Raw genomic sequence first — 17,090 nt, 5'->3', positions numbered from 1 at the left:
CGAACTACTGAGCTCAAGCAATCCGCTCGCCTTGGCCTCCCAAAGTGTTGGGGTTACAGGCGTGAGCCACTGCACCCTGCCGATTCTTATCTTTCCCTAAGAGGTGAAGCCCCTGGAATTGAGCTTGAAGGCAGAAACCGGGAGTGGGGGTGGCGTTCTGGGCAGGGGAAACAGAAGGTGCAAAGGCGCGGCGGCTGAGAATTATCCCAGAAATGGCAAACAGTGCAAAATGGTTCGAACGGGAAGTGGGGAGAATTCAGCACCAGAACACAACGGCACAGCACAGTTGGCGTGTACTGGGGAGCCAACGGGGAATTTTGAGCAGGGGAGAGGGGGACAGTTGTGGCATTAGGAGGCTTCTCTGGGGGCCGCGGCGTGGACACGCCCAGGGACACGCGCTGGGCGAGTGCCGTGGGAGGGGGCCTGGGGACACGGCCGCCGGCTCCTCCCGCCTGCGCAGCACGCGCGAGCTAATCTGCAGCTTTTCAGTTGCCGCGTGAAAAAGCCCTTTGTTCCGCCTTCTTCCCGGGCCTTTGTGTGGCGGCTCCAGGCCTTAAAGGCCGGTGTCCAACACATGTCTCGGGCGGCGGCGGCCCAGAGAGGCCTCGCCAGCTCCGGCCGCCGCTTCCCCAAGCTGATAACGCTGGTGGGGGCGCCGCGAGGCTGCGCGCGGACAAAGGCCTCGAATGCCAAGCAAGCGCTCATTGTGCGCCAGGACAAAGCCGCCTGGTAAGGAGGGGCCCCTGCGCAGCCACCCGGCCCCTCCCACAGGCAGGAGGAAAGGGGCCTTTTTGTAGTCTCCCACAGTGGGGAGGGGAGGACCCCAGAAGCATTGCCTGCTGGGGGCCCAGAGCCCTGAGATGACCCGTCAGTGAGGCCTTGGCTGCATTGCCAAACCTCTCTGGGCCTCAACTCCCCCATCTCTGAAATGGGGATATTGACATCCAGTGGGACTTCGTGGGTCTGAAAGCAGTCAGAGCTGGGTTTGAGTCCTCTGCCACTGATTCTACCTGTGTGACCTTGGGCAAGTCACTCCTTGGCTTCTGTTTGCTCCCCTGAAAAAGGGGATGACTCCTACTCACCCCACATTGTGGTGTTAGAGGAGGGGCGGGGCAAACAGGACAGTCCTTATGCTTTTCATGTTTACTGTCCTGGAGGTGAATGCCTATGGCAAGCTATAAAGGGCTGTGCCTATGGGTGTAGTGGGCATTATAAGCCAATCCCCCGAACCTCCAGTTTAATGCTCCATCCTGTTCCTAAGCTGCTAAACCCATATTCTTCTTGCTCCTGGCCACCTTGAGTCCCGCTGGCCTGGGTGAAAGTACATGGGGAGTTTCAGACCCACGATTATAATTCCTCCCTAGCATGCACTTAACAGTTTGGAGCCTGCTTCTCCCCCAACCATCCCTCCATTCATTCCTTTATGCCCTAAACACTAACTGAGTGCCTTCTCTGTGCTGGTCTGTGCTAGACTCTGGGGATAAAGTGGCAAGTGAGATAAGAGGTCTCTGCCAGGCATCTTATGAGGCTGATGTGATCTCCCCCATTTTACAGATGAAGACACTGAGGTCCAGAGAGGAACCTTGCCAAGCTTAAAAGCTGCCAAGTATGGTTGCGCAGGTTGTGTCGTGCACAAAGATACCAGGCCGAAGTGGGGAAGCGGGGGTGAATTCCAGCGAGCCTTCTGCTTGCCCAGCCACGTGTCCTAGACCAGGAAGTATCAAAGGGGGGGCCTGTTTCTTATTTATACAAAGGTGACATGAGCTAGTGATGCTGATGCCCTGCTCAAGGGTGCACAGCGACTCTGTCACAGAACTGAAATTTGAAACCAAATTGGGGATTCTCTCCCAGAGTTTTTTTTTTTTTTTTTTTTTTTTTTGAGACGGAGTCTCGCTCTGTCGCCCAGGCTGGAGTGCAGTGGTGCGATCTCGGTTCACTGCAAGATCCGCCTCCTGGGTTCATGCCATTCTTCTGCCTCAGAGTCCTGAGTAGCTGAGACTACAGGTGCCCACCACCACACCTGGCTAATTTTTTGTATTTTTAGTAGAGACGGGTTTCACCGTGTTAGCCAGGATGGTCTCAATCTCCTGACCTTGTGATCCGCCCGTCTCGGCCTCCCAAAGTGCTGGGATTACAGGTGTGAGCCACTGTGCCCGGCTGCCAGAGTTCTTTTTAGCCTGACCGACAGCCCACCCAAAGTTGAACCAGCCAAAGCCTCAATGCGTGAAGCTTCAGGTCCCCTTTGCCCCAGCCTGGCCCCGTCAGATATCTGAGTCCAAAGGAGGTTGAAGGAGGCTCTTGGGCATCAGCTCAGCTGGAAAGAACTTTGGAGACCTCCTGCCATTCTACAGGTGGGAAGATAGAGGCCAGGAGAGGACCAGAGACATGACATAGCCTGGGCTTCTGATCCCTCGTCAGGGCTGGGCGAGAGGCCGGGCTGATGGGAGGATGCCAACTGCCTTCTTGTTGTTTCTCCTCCCTTCTTGGCTCAGAGCTGTCTCCTCTCTCCTCCCTCTGTGCTGCTGCTGCTCCTCCTCCTCCTCTTCCTCCTTCTCCTTTTCCCTGTTTTTCTCTTTTGTTCTTTCCTCGAGGGGAAGGGAGCGGCTGGGATCTAAGTGGAGGCAGCTGTTCCCAAGGCCATAGGGTGGGGGCAGCGGGGACCCGCCATTAACCAGCTAAAGACTTGGGGCTGGGGGTCAGTTTTGGCTGGCTGAGCCCAGGTGTTTTTGTTCCAGCTCAGGGAGCCAGAGAGTGAGTGGGAGGGAGGGAAGCAGGGAGGGGTGGGAGGAAGCAGTGTGTGGCAGGGACTGTGGCCTGGCAAACGTAGGGGTGGAGGGGTGGGGTGGGGGCGAAGCTTGTGCAGCCCACGTGTAGTGCTCACATGGGTTGTGTATTTGGTCTATGTTGTGGGTGGACAGTGTGTGTTTTGTGTGGCGTGAATATGTGAGTGGTATTCCTGTGTGCGTGAGATTGTGCATTATAGTTGAGCAGCGGCTCAAGAGGCAGCAGCTCAGCCCTGGGTCTGGATCCAGGTCTGCGTTGCCCCCAGGCAAGTCACTTCTATCTTTAATTCCCAGCAAAATAGAGATGATAATCCTACTTTGTTAGTTGTCGGGAGAATGAAATGCATGTAAGGTGCCTAGCTGAGTTCCAGGAAAATTACTCCATGAATGGGAACTATTGTCACTCTAATTATTATTCAGAGATGTCTGGCAGGGAGTACACAGGAGTCCCCCCAACCCAGTGTGTGGCTTGCGTGCCTGGGGGTGGGGAGGTACCATGTAGGGACACAGTAGTCTGAGAAGGACAGGAGGAAGCTGTGGGTCTAGAAGGTTCTGCTTAAATTTTGCAGTCCTACTTCTCATTTGGGGACAACAACCTGAAGGGCAGCAAGGGGAACTAGAACAGGTGAGGCTGGGGAAATAGGGAGAGAATATGAGTTTGTGGCAGCTCGTGTGTGTGTGTGCACCCACACATGCAAGGGAAGCCTGGGAATGGTGCTTAGAGGTGCAGATCTGATGCCCATCTGCCTAGGTTTGAAACCTAGATGTGTGACCTTGGGCAAGTCACCTAATCTCTCTGTTCTTCAGTTTCCTCCTCTTAAAAATAGAGATAGTAGGACGGGCACGGTGGCTCACACCTATAATGGCAGCACTTTGGGAGGCTGAGGCGGGAGGATCACTAGGTCAGGAGTTTGAGACCAGCCTGGCCAACATGGTGAAACCCCGTCTCTACTAAAAATACAAAAAATTAGCTGGGTGTGGTGGCATGCACCTGTAATCCCAGCTACTCATGAGGCTGAGGCAGGAGAATCGCATGAACCTGGGAGGCAGAGATTGCAGTGAGCCAAGATGGTGCCATTGCACTCCGGCCCGGGAGATAGTGCGAGACTCTGTCTCAAAAAAAAAAAAAGGAGATAGTAATACCTACCTCACAGGCTGGTTGTGAGGTTCGGACAAGCGACTACCAATAAATCCTTAAGATGGTTCTTGGTGTACACATTAGCTCTTACTTTTCTTTGTTGAGCAAGACTTTGTGTCATGAGCTCTTCGAATCCTCAGATATTGTCATCACTCTCATTTTACAGAGAAGGAAACTGAGGCTTGGAGAAGCCAGGTATCTTGCCCTGGGTCACACAGGGCTAGTTAGTGGCAGAGCCAAGCTCCCATGTCTGTTCAGAGCCGGAGGTCTAAGAGCATCCTCTTAAGGAGCCAGCCAGGTACACCTGCTGGCATTTCTATGTGTTAGCAACAGCACAAAATGCTGCTGTTGTCAAGGTTAGGGTGGAGAAAATGGGGAGGGTGCTGCTTCCTGGCTGGGGTGCACATGTGGTTTTCCTCTACATAAATATGTGCATATATAATGCATGCAGGCATAATAAATAGGGAAGCTGCAGGCTTATGCACATACAGGCTTTCTGGTGTGCCTGTGTGTGAGTGCCTGAACATACATGCAGCTGACTGAATGATGCAGCTGCCGCCAAGCTGCTCGTGTGTGTGTGTGTGTGTGTGTGTGTGTGTGTGTGTGTGTGTGTGTGTTGGGGTGTAGTTGGGAAGCCTCTTCCAAAACAAAGCAGCCTGCCTCCTGCTGTCCCAACCAAGGGATTCCTTTCTGCTCACTCCACCCTATCTGTGACTCTTTTCCCCCACTCCCTTTAGGCATATACTGAAAAGCCCACACATGATGCCTGGAAAATTGTATGTGGTTAATACTAGTTGCAGAATGAAAGGGAAAAAAAGGGTGTGCAGACCACCAAGAAACATGGTAATGACCATTTCCTGAGGGCCTGCTATATGCTAAGCACTTAATCCTTCTTCCCACCCTGAGAGCACCAGGCACAGAACTCGGTATGTGGTAGACATTTAATACCTATGAATGAGGCACATACTGTTATGATGTCTATTTTAGAGATGGGGAAACCAAGGCTCAGAGGGGGTGCATTGACTTGCCTAAGACTCCACAACTGAGCTGGGATTTGAACCCAGGTCTCTTCTGATTCCAAAGCCCTTGCACTTTCTGCTGCACCACACTGTGGAGTGCTGGGTGGAGAAATGAAGTGTTCGCTTCCTCTGCTGTAGTGTGGACTAGCTGTTTTCGATGCTCAAAGGAGACTCACGATGGGGCTAGGTAGGAACATGGCTGGGCTAATAAATGGCCAGTCTATCTGCAAACCTTCAGGTTTGAGAGGTGGGCCCATCTGAGCACTTTCCTCCCTCCTTCTAAAGCCTTCTAAGGCTTCCCACTGCCTACAGGATAAAGTCCCACTTCATGTGGCATTCAAGGTCCTTCGCAGCCTGTCTCCAAGTGCCCCCTTGTCCCTTGTCGTGAGCTTGTCCAGCAGGTCTCGCTGCTCCTGAACTTAACCTCCTGGCTGCATGATTCTGTCCCTGCCATCTCTCCTCCCCATCACTCCAACCTGGGGCACACTCTCCCCATTCCAAGCCTTGTCCTCTTCGTCCCCCTGCAGGGGCCTCTTGGGGCAAACCTGTCACTCCCCTTCCTGGTGCATAAACTACTCAACCCTCCTTGGAGCTCCTCAAGCCCCTGCCTCAGCCCAAGCCCACTTGGACCTGGACCTGTCACTGGATTCGTTCACACGGGCCAAGCCTTCCCATTGGCCCATGTCTGAGGCCATCATCTCTGTGGCCAGTGCACAGGGGAGGACACTGCACAAGTTTAGGAACTGCACTAACCACAAGGAGAGTAAGAAGCAGGAGTGAAATGGCCAAAGGCTGGATTCAGGAAGTGGTGAGTCATGGGTCAAACCCCAGTGCTTCCCCTTTTGAGCTGGGTGGCCTTGGGAAATCAATTCCCCTCTCTGACTCTCAGTTTCTTCATCTGTCAAATGAGCACAATACCCTCTGAAGGGTAAATGTAGTAACATGAGGCACCTTCTACTATCTCCAGTGCAGACGCTAAGAAAAATCTCTCTGTACTGTCTGCTTTCCTATAATTTCCAGGCACTCACTGTGTCCTGCAAACCAGGCTAGGAAAAGTCTCCCAGGATGCCACTTCATGTCTTCATTTCCAGGGACATGTCAAGCTTGTTCCTGCCTCAGGGCCATTCTACTTGCTGTTCCCTCTACCTGGAATGCTTTCCCTCACACTTTTCATGGATGGCTCCCCATCATTCTGATCTCAGCTCATGTGTCACATCCCTGACCACTCAATTCAAAGTGGCCCTCTGTGGCCCCAATCCCTCCTTATCCTATCAATCTATTTTCTCATAGTGCTTTCAGTAAGTATTCCATTTAACCATTTGCTGTCTGTCTCTCTGCAGGAGAAGGCAAACTCCACGTGGGCAGGGATCCTGTTTTATCATCTCTGCTTCCTCACTGCACAGAACAGTGCCGGGCACAACTCAGTGCCGAGTTGCTGCCTGAGCCTGTGGCCCTGAGAATGCAGGTGCTGCTAGAATGGAACCCTTAGAGCGAGCTGGACTCTGGCGGCACACATGGCCTGTGAGGACCCCTTCTCTCTCTCCCATAGCCCCTCAATGGCCTCCCGTTTCCATTTTTGTACCCTACAGTCTGGGAGCTCTACCCCAGTTCTGTCCTTGGCTGAGTCATCTTGGTGTCCCCAGGCCTGGCTCAGGGCCTGGCACGGAGGAGGAGCTGGGTAAATGTTTGTGGTGTTAAATTGGACCAGTCTCCAGCTCCTCACTGCCTCCACATCTGAGGAGCCCCAGGGAAGGGGCCGGCAAAGAGAGATGAAAGAAGGTGAGAAGCAGGTTTCAAAGTTGGCCCTTTCAGTGCAGATAAAAGCAGGAGGGAAGGGAGCCAAAGCGGGAAGGAGGGAAAGGACTGAGAGGGGGCGTGGAGAGTGGAATTGGAGAGGAGGGGAGCTGGCAGATGGGAGGACTGACCTGGGGCCAAGGACTTGCCTCGCGCTCCGTGTTCTTACCTCCCTGGGAAAGCCTGTAGAATCCTCCTCCCCTCCCTGGGCCTTAACTCCCAGACAAACGGGGGTGACAGTGCCCTTCCTGGAGAGGTCTGGGCCCAGGCCAGAGGTCAAGGGGGTTGTTCAGAGACTGTGCCACCAGCCTGGGTGGAAGGGAGTGGAGGAGTTCAGAGGCAGTGGCAGGATGGCATTGGCAGCGAGTGTAGTGAAAGCAGCGTGGGCATTCTCGGCTTCAGGACAGAGTCTGAGCTCCTCGGCCTGCCTCTGAGGCCCTGTTAGACTTCATTTTTGTGCCTCATCTTCCCCAGCCCCCTATAGCGGTCACAGTCTGCTCTTCTCCAGGCACATCTACGACTCCTCTGCCTGTATACCTCTGCACAAGCTGTTCCTCTGTCTGGAATGTGCCTCTCCTCATATTTACACCATACCCAGATACCTAGCTCAGGTCAATTCCTGCCTCCTTCAGAAGTCTTCCCAGACCCCTGGGGCTATCTCCCAGTCTGAGAGTCCATGAACAGTTAAGCAGGATAGCATCTGTGTGTCTCACTTAGGGCTGCCATGTAAGGTTGCACAGGCTGTGCACTGCACAATCCTGATAGAGCCATTCAGACAGACAATGATGGGAACGTTGCCCTCTGGAGTTGCACAATGCAGAGATCCTCAAATAAACTTTCCCTCCCCCTCTCCTCAATGCCCAGCACAGGGCTAGGCTCATAGTCAGCTCAGGGGTTACTCATTGAATAGGTACAGGGGTTTTGGGAATGAATCAGGGAGCCCCAGTGCCTCCTTCCCATCCCTCTAACACTGGCCATCTCCCCAGCCCCTAACCTCCTCCTCTGGATCAGTTTCTTCTACAGCCTTTCCTCCATCTTCTTCTATCTGAACATCTTCCAACCTAGGCTACTGTCAGAGACTCCCCAACACTTACAGCTCCCAGACCCTTCCAGGGACCCCAGCTGCCCCATCCCTCTTCCTCTGTCTTGCCTGTGTCTGTGTCTATTTCTTCCCTTTTCTGGTTTCCTCTCCAAGATGCCCTTCTGTTTCCACATTGCCAGGTCAGTCCCTCTTGTCCTCTTTTTATGGGCTTTTCTTTCTCTCCAGTCTCTTCCTCTCATTGTTGGTCTCTCTACATCTCTGTGAGTCTGTTTTTCTGCCTCTTTTTTCAGTCTTTATTTTTATTTTTTAGTTTATTTTAATTAATTAATTAATTTATTTATTTTGAGACAGAGTTTTGCTCTTGTTGCCCAGGCTGGAGTGCAATGGTGCAATCTCGGCTCACTGCAACCTCTGCCTCCGGGTTCAAGCGATTCTCCTGCCTCAGCCTCCAGAGCAGCTGGGACTACAAGTGTGCGCTACCACTCCCGGCTAATTTCGTATTTTTAGTAGACAGGGTTTCACCATGTTGGTCAGGCTGGTCTCAAACTCCTGACCTTGGGTGATCTGCCCGCCTCAGCCTCCCAAAGTGCTGGGATTACAGGCATGAGCCACCATGCCCAGCCTCTATTTTTACATATCATTAATTCACCACATATTCAGCACGTGTCCACTGAGTGCTGAGGCCTGGGCTAGGCCCTGTGGGTACAGTGGTGAACAAATAGATGTAAATCCCTACCCTCAGACAGCTTACCTTTCAGTAGGAGAGACAAACAAGGTAATCAGAAAAGCAGGTAGCGTGTCAGACGGTGATGAAAGGTAATAAGGAAGCAGCAGAGGAAGACAGGGGATAGGAAGTGTCAGGGCTAGGGGTTGGGGTGGAGTTGAAATTTTAGGAAGAGCGGTCAGAGAAGGTCTCACTGAGAAGATGACTTTTGAGCAAAGACCTGGAGGAAGTGAGAGAGCGAACTATGGGGGCTATTAGGGCGAGAACATTCTAGGCCAAGGGATCCGCTGTAGCACAGGCACAGAGTGCAGGTGAGCGTGGTGTGTTTGCAAGGCTGTGAGGGGGCCAGTGTGGCTGCAGCAGAGTGGACTGGAAAGGAGAGGGAGGTGCGGTCTGAGAGGTTCAGGGAGGCCAGAGCTGTCATTGTAAGGGCTTGGGCTTTTATTCTGAGCCTAGTAGGTGTCTTTGGAGGGCTTGGGCAGAGCAGGGCCAGGCTCTGGTTCGCATTTGAGCAGGATCAGGTTGGCTCCTGCAACAATTCTAGGTTAAAGAGAGGTGAGGACAGAATCAGGGACACCAGCCGGGAGGCAACTGCAATACTCCAGGCGAGAGAAAACAGTGGCCCAGACCGAGGTGGTAGCAGCAGAGGTGGTGAGAAGTGGTCAGATTCTGGATCCATCTTTAAGGTAGAGACAGCAGAATTCGCTAATGGATTGAAGGGAGGCATGAGAGAGTGAGAGGAGGCAAGGATGTCTCCAACGTTTTTAACCTGAACAACTGGAAGGATAGAGCTGTCATTCCCAAGATGGAGATGATGGCAGGCAAACTGGTGTTTTGTTTTTTTTTCTTTTGGTGGAGAGACCAGGAACCCAGTCCAGAACTTAAGTTTGAGGTGTCTAGCGGAACACCAAGGGAGATGATGAGAGGGAAGGGGGGGTGCAGGGAGAAGACTGGGGGAGTCCTGGGCACAGGGATGGCCCAGTCGAGAGATCAGGGAGCCAGTGTGGCTGCAGCCAGCAGCGCGGAGACCCCGCCAGTGCAGTGCCCGCCTCTGTGTCTGTCCCTCCTGTTTCTCTCCCTCATTGGCCTGGCTCCCCTGCCTCTCTCACTGACTGTTCTCACATCTGCTTCCTTGGCCCTTTGGCTCCGTGCCTGTTTCTCTCCACCCCTGTGCGCCTCTCTCCGCGCCTCCCTCCCCCACGCAGCCCCCTCCTTCGGCCCTCCCCGCCCCAGCCCTCCTCCCCTCTGCCCGCAGTCTGTCCGCGGGAGCGATGGCGGGATAGCAGGCAGCAGGCGTCGGCCCCAGGCGGGGGTCTCACCGGACGGGCCGGTTGGCGGCGTCGGGGTCCCGCGCCGTCACCACGCCGACCAGGGAGCCCACCTGCGCGTCCTCCTGCACCTCCAGGAGGCCGGAGGGCGGCCGGAACTCGGGGGGCTCGTCCACGTCGGTCACGGCCACGCGCACGATCGCCTGGTCGCGGAACGTGCCCAGGTCGGCGAAGCGGGGGTCCACGAACTTGTTGAGGGCCTCCAGGATCACGGTGTGCACGGGCTGGGATTCGAAGTCCAGGCGCTGGGGGAGGGAGCAGAGGGCCGGTTAGTGGGTGGGGTCTGGTGGACACTGAGGCCTTCACAAGGGAGGCCAAGGCAGGCGGGGTTGGCCCAAGGTCACACGTTGTCTCAGCAGGGGCGGCAGGGATGTTTGGGCTGCATTGCAGAACTGACCCAAACCAACCCGGTGGGTTACGGGTGGAGAAACTGAGGCTCCTTGAGGACAGTCTTGCCTAGGGACACAGCCAATCCAGGCTAACGCGCCAAGCACCCAAACTTCCTGCTTCCCAGCGCAGTGTTGGTGGCATATTTCATTAGTTTAGTTCACGAACACAAAGCACCTACTGTGTGCCAGTGCTTTAAGTATATTAACTCAACTTGACATCAACCCTAAGAGGCTTGTATTCTTATGATCTGATTTTACACATGAGGACATCAAGGCCCGGAAAGGCTCAGTAACTTGCCCAAGTCACGGGGCAGTGAGTCACTAGCAGAGCCAGGATTCCCTGGTATGCAGGAGTTAGCAACTAATGTGAGTTGAGCCTGATAAGCCGGGCTGCCTTAGAGCTTTCCTCTGAGATCCGGCTAAATCCATGCTGAGCCTGTGCTTCTTATCGGGGGGTGCTAATGGGTGACCCTCTGATGAATGAGCTCCATGGCTGTGTGTTAGCCCTGGCCGTCTAAAGACACTGCCCATAGCAACGAAAAATAGCCATGCCATGGAGCTGCAGGGACCTCAGTTGCATGGTGGGGGAGCGATCTGATTGGCAAGAGTGACCTTCCAGGAGACTCACAGGCAGGTGCCTGCCCTGTGTATGGGGTCCCCCCATTGCTGTCAGAATCCCCCACCCCCGACTTCTCCAGCAGCAAAAACAGCTGTGTCCTGCCTCCAGCATGTTGCCTGGGAAATCAGGATGCAGGGAGGCAGGCGGTGGCCTGGCCTAGGCGTGAGTGATGGACTCTGGAGCCAGGCTATCAATCTGCTCCCTGAGCCATCACTGACTCCGCAGAGACACCCTAGGCGCCACTGCTGGAGTAGGCGGCGGGAGGGGTCCTGAGAGCTGGGGGTGGGGGAGATTAAGCAGCCCAGGGGATGAGAGCAAATGCTGTGCTGGAGTCCCCAGGCTGTTTGAAGCCTGATTCTGCCGCTCTGTGAAACTGGGTTTCTCTGGGCCTCCAATTCTCCATCTGTAAAATGGGCTCATCTAACAGTTAAGGATGAATGGAGATCAAAAGACTGAAAATCACTAGTGCTTAAAAAAGGGATATTCTAGAGCTGGACCCCCTGAGCCTGTATCCCTACTGAATGATGCTAGATGCATGGCCTTGGGAAAGTTACTGAACTTCTTGGGGCCTCAGTTTCTCATCTATAAAATGAATGATAACAGCATCTCAGAGGGTTGATGAAGGGATCAAATGAGTTAATACGCAGAAAGTAGTTGAAGGGTGCCTGGCACGTGGCAAGCACTTTATCACAAGTAGTAGCTATTATATTATTATCCTCTGGGAAGGAGCTGAAGGAACTGGGCGTTTTCTCTATCCTCAAGTCCTCAATGCCAGGTAAAGAGCGGGTCATTATGTGCTTGCTGAGTGAAAGAAGGACTGTTGAGGGCAGATGTTGGAAGGCAGGGCTCAGGCTGATAGGCACAGATTAAAGGAGACAGATGCTGGCTGAATGGGAGGAAGAAGAGCTGAGCAGTGGCAGAAAGTGAGCATTCCGTCGCTGGAGATATACAAACAAAGGCCTATGACCACTTGTGGGCCAGTGCAGGGGACTTAGACCTCCCATGGGAGAGTGGGGTTGGAGTGGGTGCTCTTAATGGCCTTTGCAGCCCTGAGTTGCCAAGCCCCTGACCAAATCCTGGAAGATGGATTTTTGCCTCTTTATTTGACCTCCCTAGGGATCGCTGAGTTTGCAGTTTTAGTTTCTGGTTCCTGGGCCAGCCAGTGGGCAAGGAAGGCTGTTAGACTCAGGAAGGAAAGAGCTTTGGAGTCACCAGACCTGGGTTCAAATCTCTACCATGTGCCTTACAGGTGTGACCTTGGGCAAGCCCCTTTACCTCTCTCAGCCTCTATTTTCTTAGTTATAAAAATGAGGATAGTAACCTCAGCTTCAGAGGGAAACATGAGGATTTAAGGGAATGAGGAGTGTGAAGAGGCTGGCAAGGATGTGAGGCACACATCAGTGTGTTTGAGGGTGTGGATTCCCATCTGGACCGAACCCCGGCTCTGACAACCAGCTGTGCAACCTCAGACAGGTCACTTCACCTCTCTATGCCTGGTTTGCAAAAGGGGAATGATACCATCAGTGTTTTTCCAGGTTGGTCCTGGACCTCTAGAGAGAACTAATCCATTGAGTGGAGTGAGGTGGGGGTATTCGGCTGCCCAGAGGCCTCCCTGATCCTCCCACCCCTGAGGCCTGCCTCCCCCATTCCTCCTGAGGCAGTTGCACCTTCTGCACTACGATGATGGCTTCCTGAGTGTCGCTGTCTGTGGTGACCTTGAACACATCGCCGCTGCTGCCGCTCTCGTCCTTAAGGTGGTAAGTCATGTCTGTGTTCTCTCCCACGTCTGAGTCCTCAGCCTTCACACGTCCCACAGCCGTTCCAATGGGGGCTGACTCCTGGATGCTGAACTGGTACATCTCTGTGGGGGACACGGCCATGAGCAGGGATGAAGGCAGTCCCTACCCCAGCCTCTGCCAGCGGTGGGGGAGGGGACAAGGGGGCCCAGGTGAGCCTCTATGGAGGACAGTGTCTGAAAGGGGCTCTCAGCTTGGCCAGAATGGGGGCTGGGAGAGGCATGTCCCCTGCAGAAGTTTGGGTGGCAGTGCAAAAGGAGGGTTTAAATTCTGACCTTTGGGTTTATTCACTGGTTGATTTGGTAAAATGCCTGCAGTTCTTTGGGCCTCAGTTTCCCTACCTAGCCAGTGACAGGGACAGAGGAGCACAGTGATAAAGGCTAAGACTCTGGAGTCAGTCCTAGCTCTGTAACCCTGAGCCTCAGTTTCCTCATCTGTAAAATGGAAATAAATAACGATGGTGCCTTCCTAACAGCTGTGTGGTTATGACAACTAACTTAGATGATGATGCCTATAACATGCTTAGTACAGTGCCTGGCACTTGGTAGCTACTCAAGAAATAGAGTAAATTGTGTTAAAATGGTGGGGCTTCATACTGATTTTGCTGTTGATGTTAACGGTAGTTATTCCTTCATTTCAATGTATACCTTGAGCACCTATGATGTCCCCAGACATCATGCAATTCTAGACACTGTGGTTACAGCAACAAATAAAATGGACCAAAATCTCAGCTCTCATGTTGCTTTCCTCTTAATAGAAAGGGAAAGACACTAAACAATCACATCAGTGAAACATACGGTATGTCCAACGGTGATAGGTACTTAGGAGAGAGATAAAGCAGGGAAGGTGTGGGAGTGCTGATGAGGGTGTTGCACAGTTTTAAATAGGCTGTTCAAGAAAGGCCTTGCAGAGAAGATGACGTTTCTGCAAAAGTCAGAAGGAGGGGAGGGAGCGAGCCAAGCAGATATTTGGGAAAGAGCATTCTGGACAGAGGGAGCAGCAGGTGCAAAGGCCCTGAGGTGGGTGCTGTGCCTGGCATGTTGGAAGAATGGCAAGATGGCTGTGTGGCTGGAGGGGAGGAGCAGAGGGGAAACCAGAAGGAATGAGATCAGATGGGATGGAGGCTGCAGCTTGCTCTCCAGCCAGAGCTGAGGTCGCGGTGAGGATGACTTGCTAAGTGATGGGCCAGCCTAGCTGAAGCAGGGACTGTGGGGATGTGTCTCTTGGGGGCTCCACAGGTCTTGGTAACCCTTGTGTGGAGTGGCTGCCTCTGATTCATCCTCATACAGCAGCCGGGGTGGGGCACTTTCTGAAACACAAGCCTAACATGCCACTCCCCTGCTTTAATCCCTTCCATAGCTCCCCATTGCCCTTGGGATGGAGTTGTGCAAGTCCCTTGGCCTGCCCTGCAAAACACTGCCTGGCCCCTGCTGGCTTCTCCAGCCTCGTCCTCCAATCCCCACTCCATCTCTAGCTTCAGCCTTGCTGAAGTTCTTGTGATTCTGCAACTGACTCACTCTCTCTCACCTCCAGGCATCCCCTCTCCCTGTCCTCCTCTCTGCCTTTGCCTTCCCAATTTCTGCTCTGCCTTCTAGTCTCAGTGAATGTTACCTCCTCCAGGGAACCTTCCCAGACCTCCAGGCTCTGCTCCTGTGCTCCCTTGCCCCCAAGCTTATCCCATTGTTAGAATTACTGCGTTTTTACTCTCATTTTCTGTTTACTCTCTTGGGTATGAGCTACTGGAAGAAAGGGACCACATCTCTTATTCATCAGGCATTCCCAGTGCCTGGCAGAATGCCAGGCTGTCGCATAAATGAAATGTGTGAGGGACTAGTGAGTGTATGAATGAAAACCAGCATGAGTTATCAGTAGACACTCACCAGATTAACACAAATCAAAGAACGTGACAGTACCAAGAGTCACTGAGGATGTGGTACAATGGACATGTGCGTTTCCTCATGGGGGAAAACAGTTTGGCTTTATTTGGTAAAGTTGAAGACGAGTACATCCCATGACCCAGCAATTTCACTCCTCTGTATCCACAGAGAACAAGTGCAAATGGGCACCTGGAGATCTGGGGCAACAAGGTTCCAAGCAGTCTCCTTCCCAATGACCCCAAACTGGCAATAATGCCAGTGTCCACCACCACCAGAATAGATAACTATGGAATACTATACAGCAAAGAAAATGAATAAATTATAGCTACCAGCAACATAAGTTCATAAACACAATTTTGAGAGGTAAAAAGCAAGGCAAAAACAATTTGTATTGTATGATTCATCCCATTTATAGACGGTTCAAAAATGGATGAAATTAGACTTGTGACTGGTGATGCCTATGTAGATGAACAGACTCAAAAGATGACCATCACAAAAGCAGGTGGTGGCTAACTGGAGGGAGGAGTTGGGGAAGAGGCTATGATCAGGAAAGGGCATATTAGGGCTTCTGGGGTCCTGGCTGGTGGTCACAGGAGTGTTTGCTTTATAATTATTTGTTGAAGTGAACATTTATATTTTATGTTCTTTTTTGTGTGCTATAGTTCATGATAAGAAAGACAGAAAGAAAAAGAAAGGAAGGAGGAAAGGAAGGATGAGCAGGAAAGCAAATCTTCTGGGGGCCCTGGCCTCCTCTCTGCTCTGCCCCACCCCTTCCAGCTCAGAGCTCATTCAGAGCCTAGCACAAGTGGGCAGAAGACTGGGTGGGGATGTGTCCCACCCATCTCACCCGTCTGCATGGGGCTGTGAAGCATCTGCCTTCAGGGACTGGGGCTGGGCTGGGAGATTGGGCAGTGGGATGGCTTCTGTGTGGCACTGGGAAGCCGGTTGGTGAGCTCAGCGCACTCTACTCTGTGTCTGAGCTGAGGCTGTAGGCCGCAATGATGCTGCGCTCTCAGCTAAGGGATTGGATTCCCTTATCTCTCGGGGGTCAGTCCCCTGTGGCAGGGCCTAATGTGAGAGCAGCAGACCTCAAGTAATGACTCACCCGATAGGAATCAGCCCAGCTCCCGCGGCATTTAGTCTCTGCCAGCTTTGGTGGCTTCCCTGTCGTGGCTCTCGGCCTGAGCCTGGGACAGAGGGGCTGGCTGGGCTGATAGGGAGCTGGGAGGCTGGGCCGGGGACATCCCCCAATCCCCGCTGTGCCAGCAGAGGCAGAGGGTGGAAAGGCCTCCTAATTCAGAAGCACAGAGTCCCGATACCCAGGCTCAGAGGAGGAGGGAAATGCCTGTCACTCAGACTTAGTTTTTCTCTGCACAACCTCCATCTGTCTGGGGGCTGAGCTGCCTCTGCCTAGATCCCTGGGTGCCCCCCCTTCTCCCCAATACCTTCCCTTTGCAAGCCTAGGTCAGAGGCATGGGATTGCCCAACAAGTGGCTAGGGGAGTGGGCAGGGGCCAGTGAGGGGTTGGAGGATGGACTGAAGGGTGGATGGGTGGGGCTCCCCCTCTGCCGGAAGCAAGAGGAGGTCTGGGAAGGTGACGGCGTGTTACTTGGTTCTGTGGAGCATTGGACAGCCCTGGGGTCTTCCTTGGTAGGAAGCATGGTTGGAGGGGGCTGGGGGATAGCTGGTGGCTTGGGGGGACAGACAGACAGACAGGGGGAAGCCCTTCTTTTGGTGGGAAGTCTAAAGGGAAGCTGGGGTCAGCAGGTGGCTTGGATGGGGTAACAGACAGACACACAGACGCGCCTTCCTCTGGGAAGGCCTCACTCACTCTGCGGGAAACGGGGCGGGTTGTCATTGACGTCGGTGACTACGATGGTGACAGTAGTGGAGCCCGAGAGGCCACCCAGCTGACCCGCCATGTCTGTGGCCTGGATCACCACCTCGTAGCGCTCCTGGCTCTCGCGGTCAAGGTCAGGCACAGCCGTCCGGATTACGCCTGTGGGTGAGTGAGGGTGAGGCCAGGGCGCCCCACACCAGCTGCCCACTGATATGGAGACCCCTGTACAGGCAGGATTCAGACCCTGTGACTCCTGGGGAAATTCAACTTCAGGAGGAGAGTGGGCCACACAAGGACATCCACGTGGCCACCATTTGGGACAGGGCTCAGCATACACCACACACACACACGCTCATACAGATACAGATACACATGCCCACACAGATATACTCACACATGCTCACACACACGGTCACACAGACTCACACACTTGCTCATACAGATGCAGATACTCACACATATACACATGCTCACACAGATGCACACACATGCTCATATACTCACATACACTCCTACAGATACATCCACACAGGCTCACACAGAATAACACACACAGGTTTATGCAGATACGTTCACAACTCATACACACTCCTATAGATACACTCACAAACACACACTCATATACCTTACAGATCCAGTCACATGCTGCCACTCATACACTCACAGACTCACATAGAATTATATATAGGCCTATACAGATCACCCACACACTTACCTGCCCACGCAGAAATGCACACGGGC

General features: G+C 53.2%; 1 protein-coding gene across 1 annotated transcript in view; it reads right to left on the bottom strand.

Moving 5' to 3' along the window:
• Positions 1-17,090, bottom strand: part of CDH22 (cadherin 22) — a 134,650-nt gene that overhangs the window by 26,833 nt on the left and 90,727 nt on the right. Inside the window, exons 5-7 of the mRNA XM_030825605.1 lie at positions 16,341-16,508; positions 12,504-12,697; positions 9,820-10,073 (exon numbers count right to left, since the gene is read on the bottom strand). Coding sequence (XP_030681465.1) covers positions 9,820-10,073; positions 12,504-12,697; positions 16,341-16,508 — 616 coding nt within the window. The remainder of the gene's footprint in view (positions 1-9,819; positions 10,074-12,503; positions 12,698-16,340; positions 16,509-17,090) is intronic.

Source organism: Nomascus leucogenys, chromosome 13, assembly GCF_006542625.1.
Source record: "Nomascus leucogenys isolate Asia chromosome 13, Asia_NLE_v1, whole genome shotgun sequence".
Lineage (NCBI taxonomy): Eukaryota > Metazoa > Chordata > Mammalia > Primates > Hylobatidae > Nomascus > Nomascus leucogenys.
The sequence above is the reverse complement of the archived record's forward strand: the minus strand, read 5'-3'. Positions and strand labels throughout refer to the sequence as shown.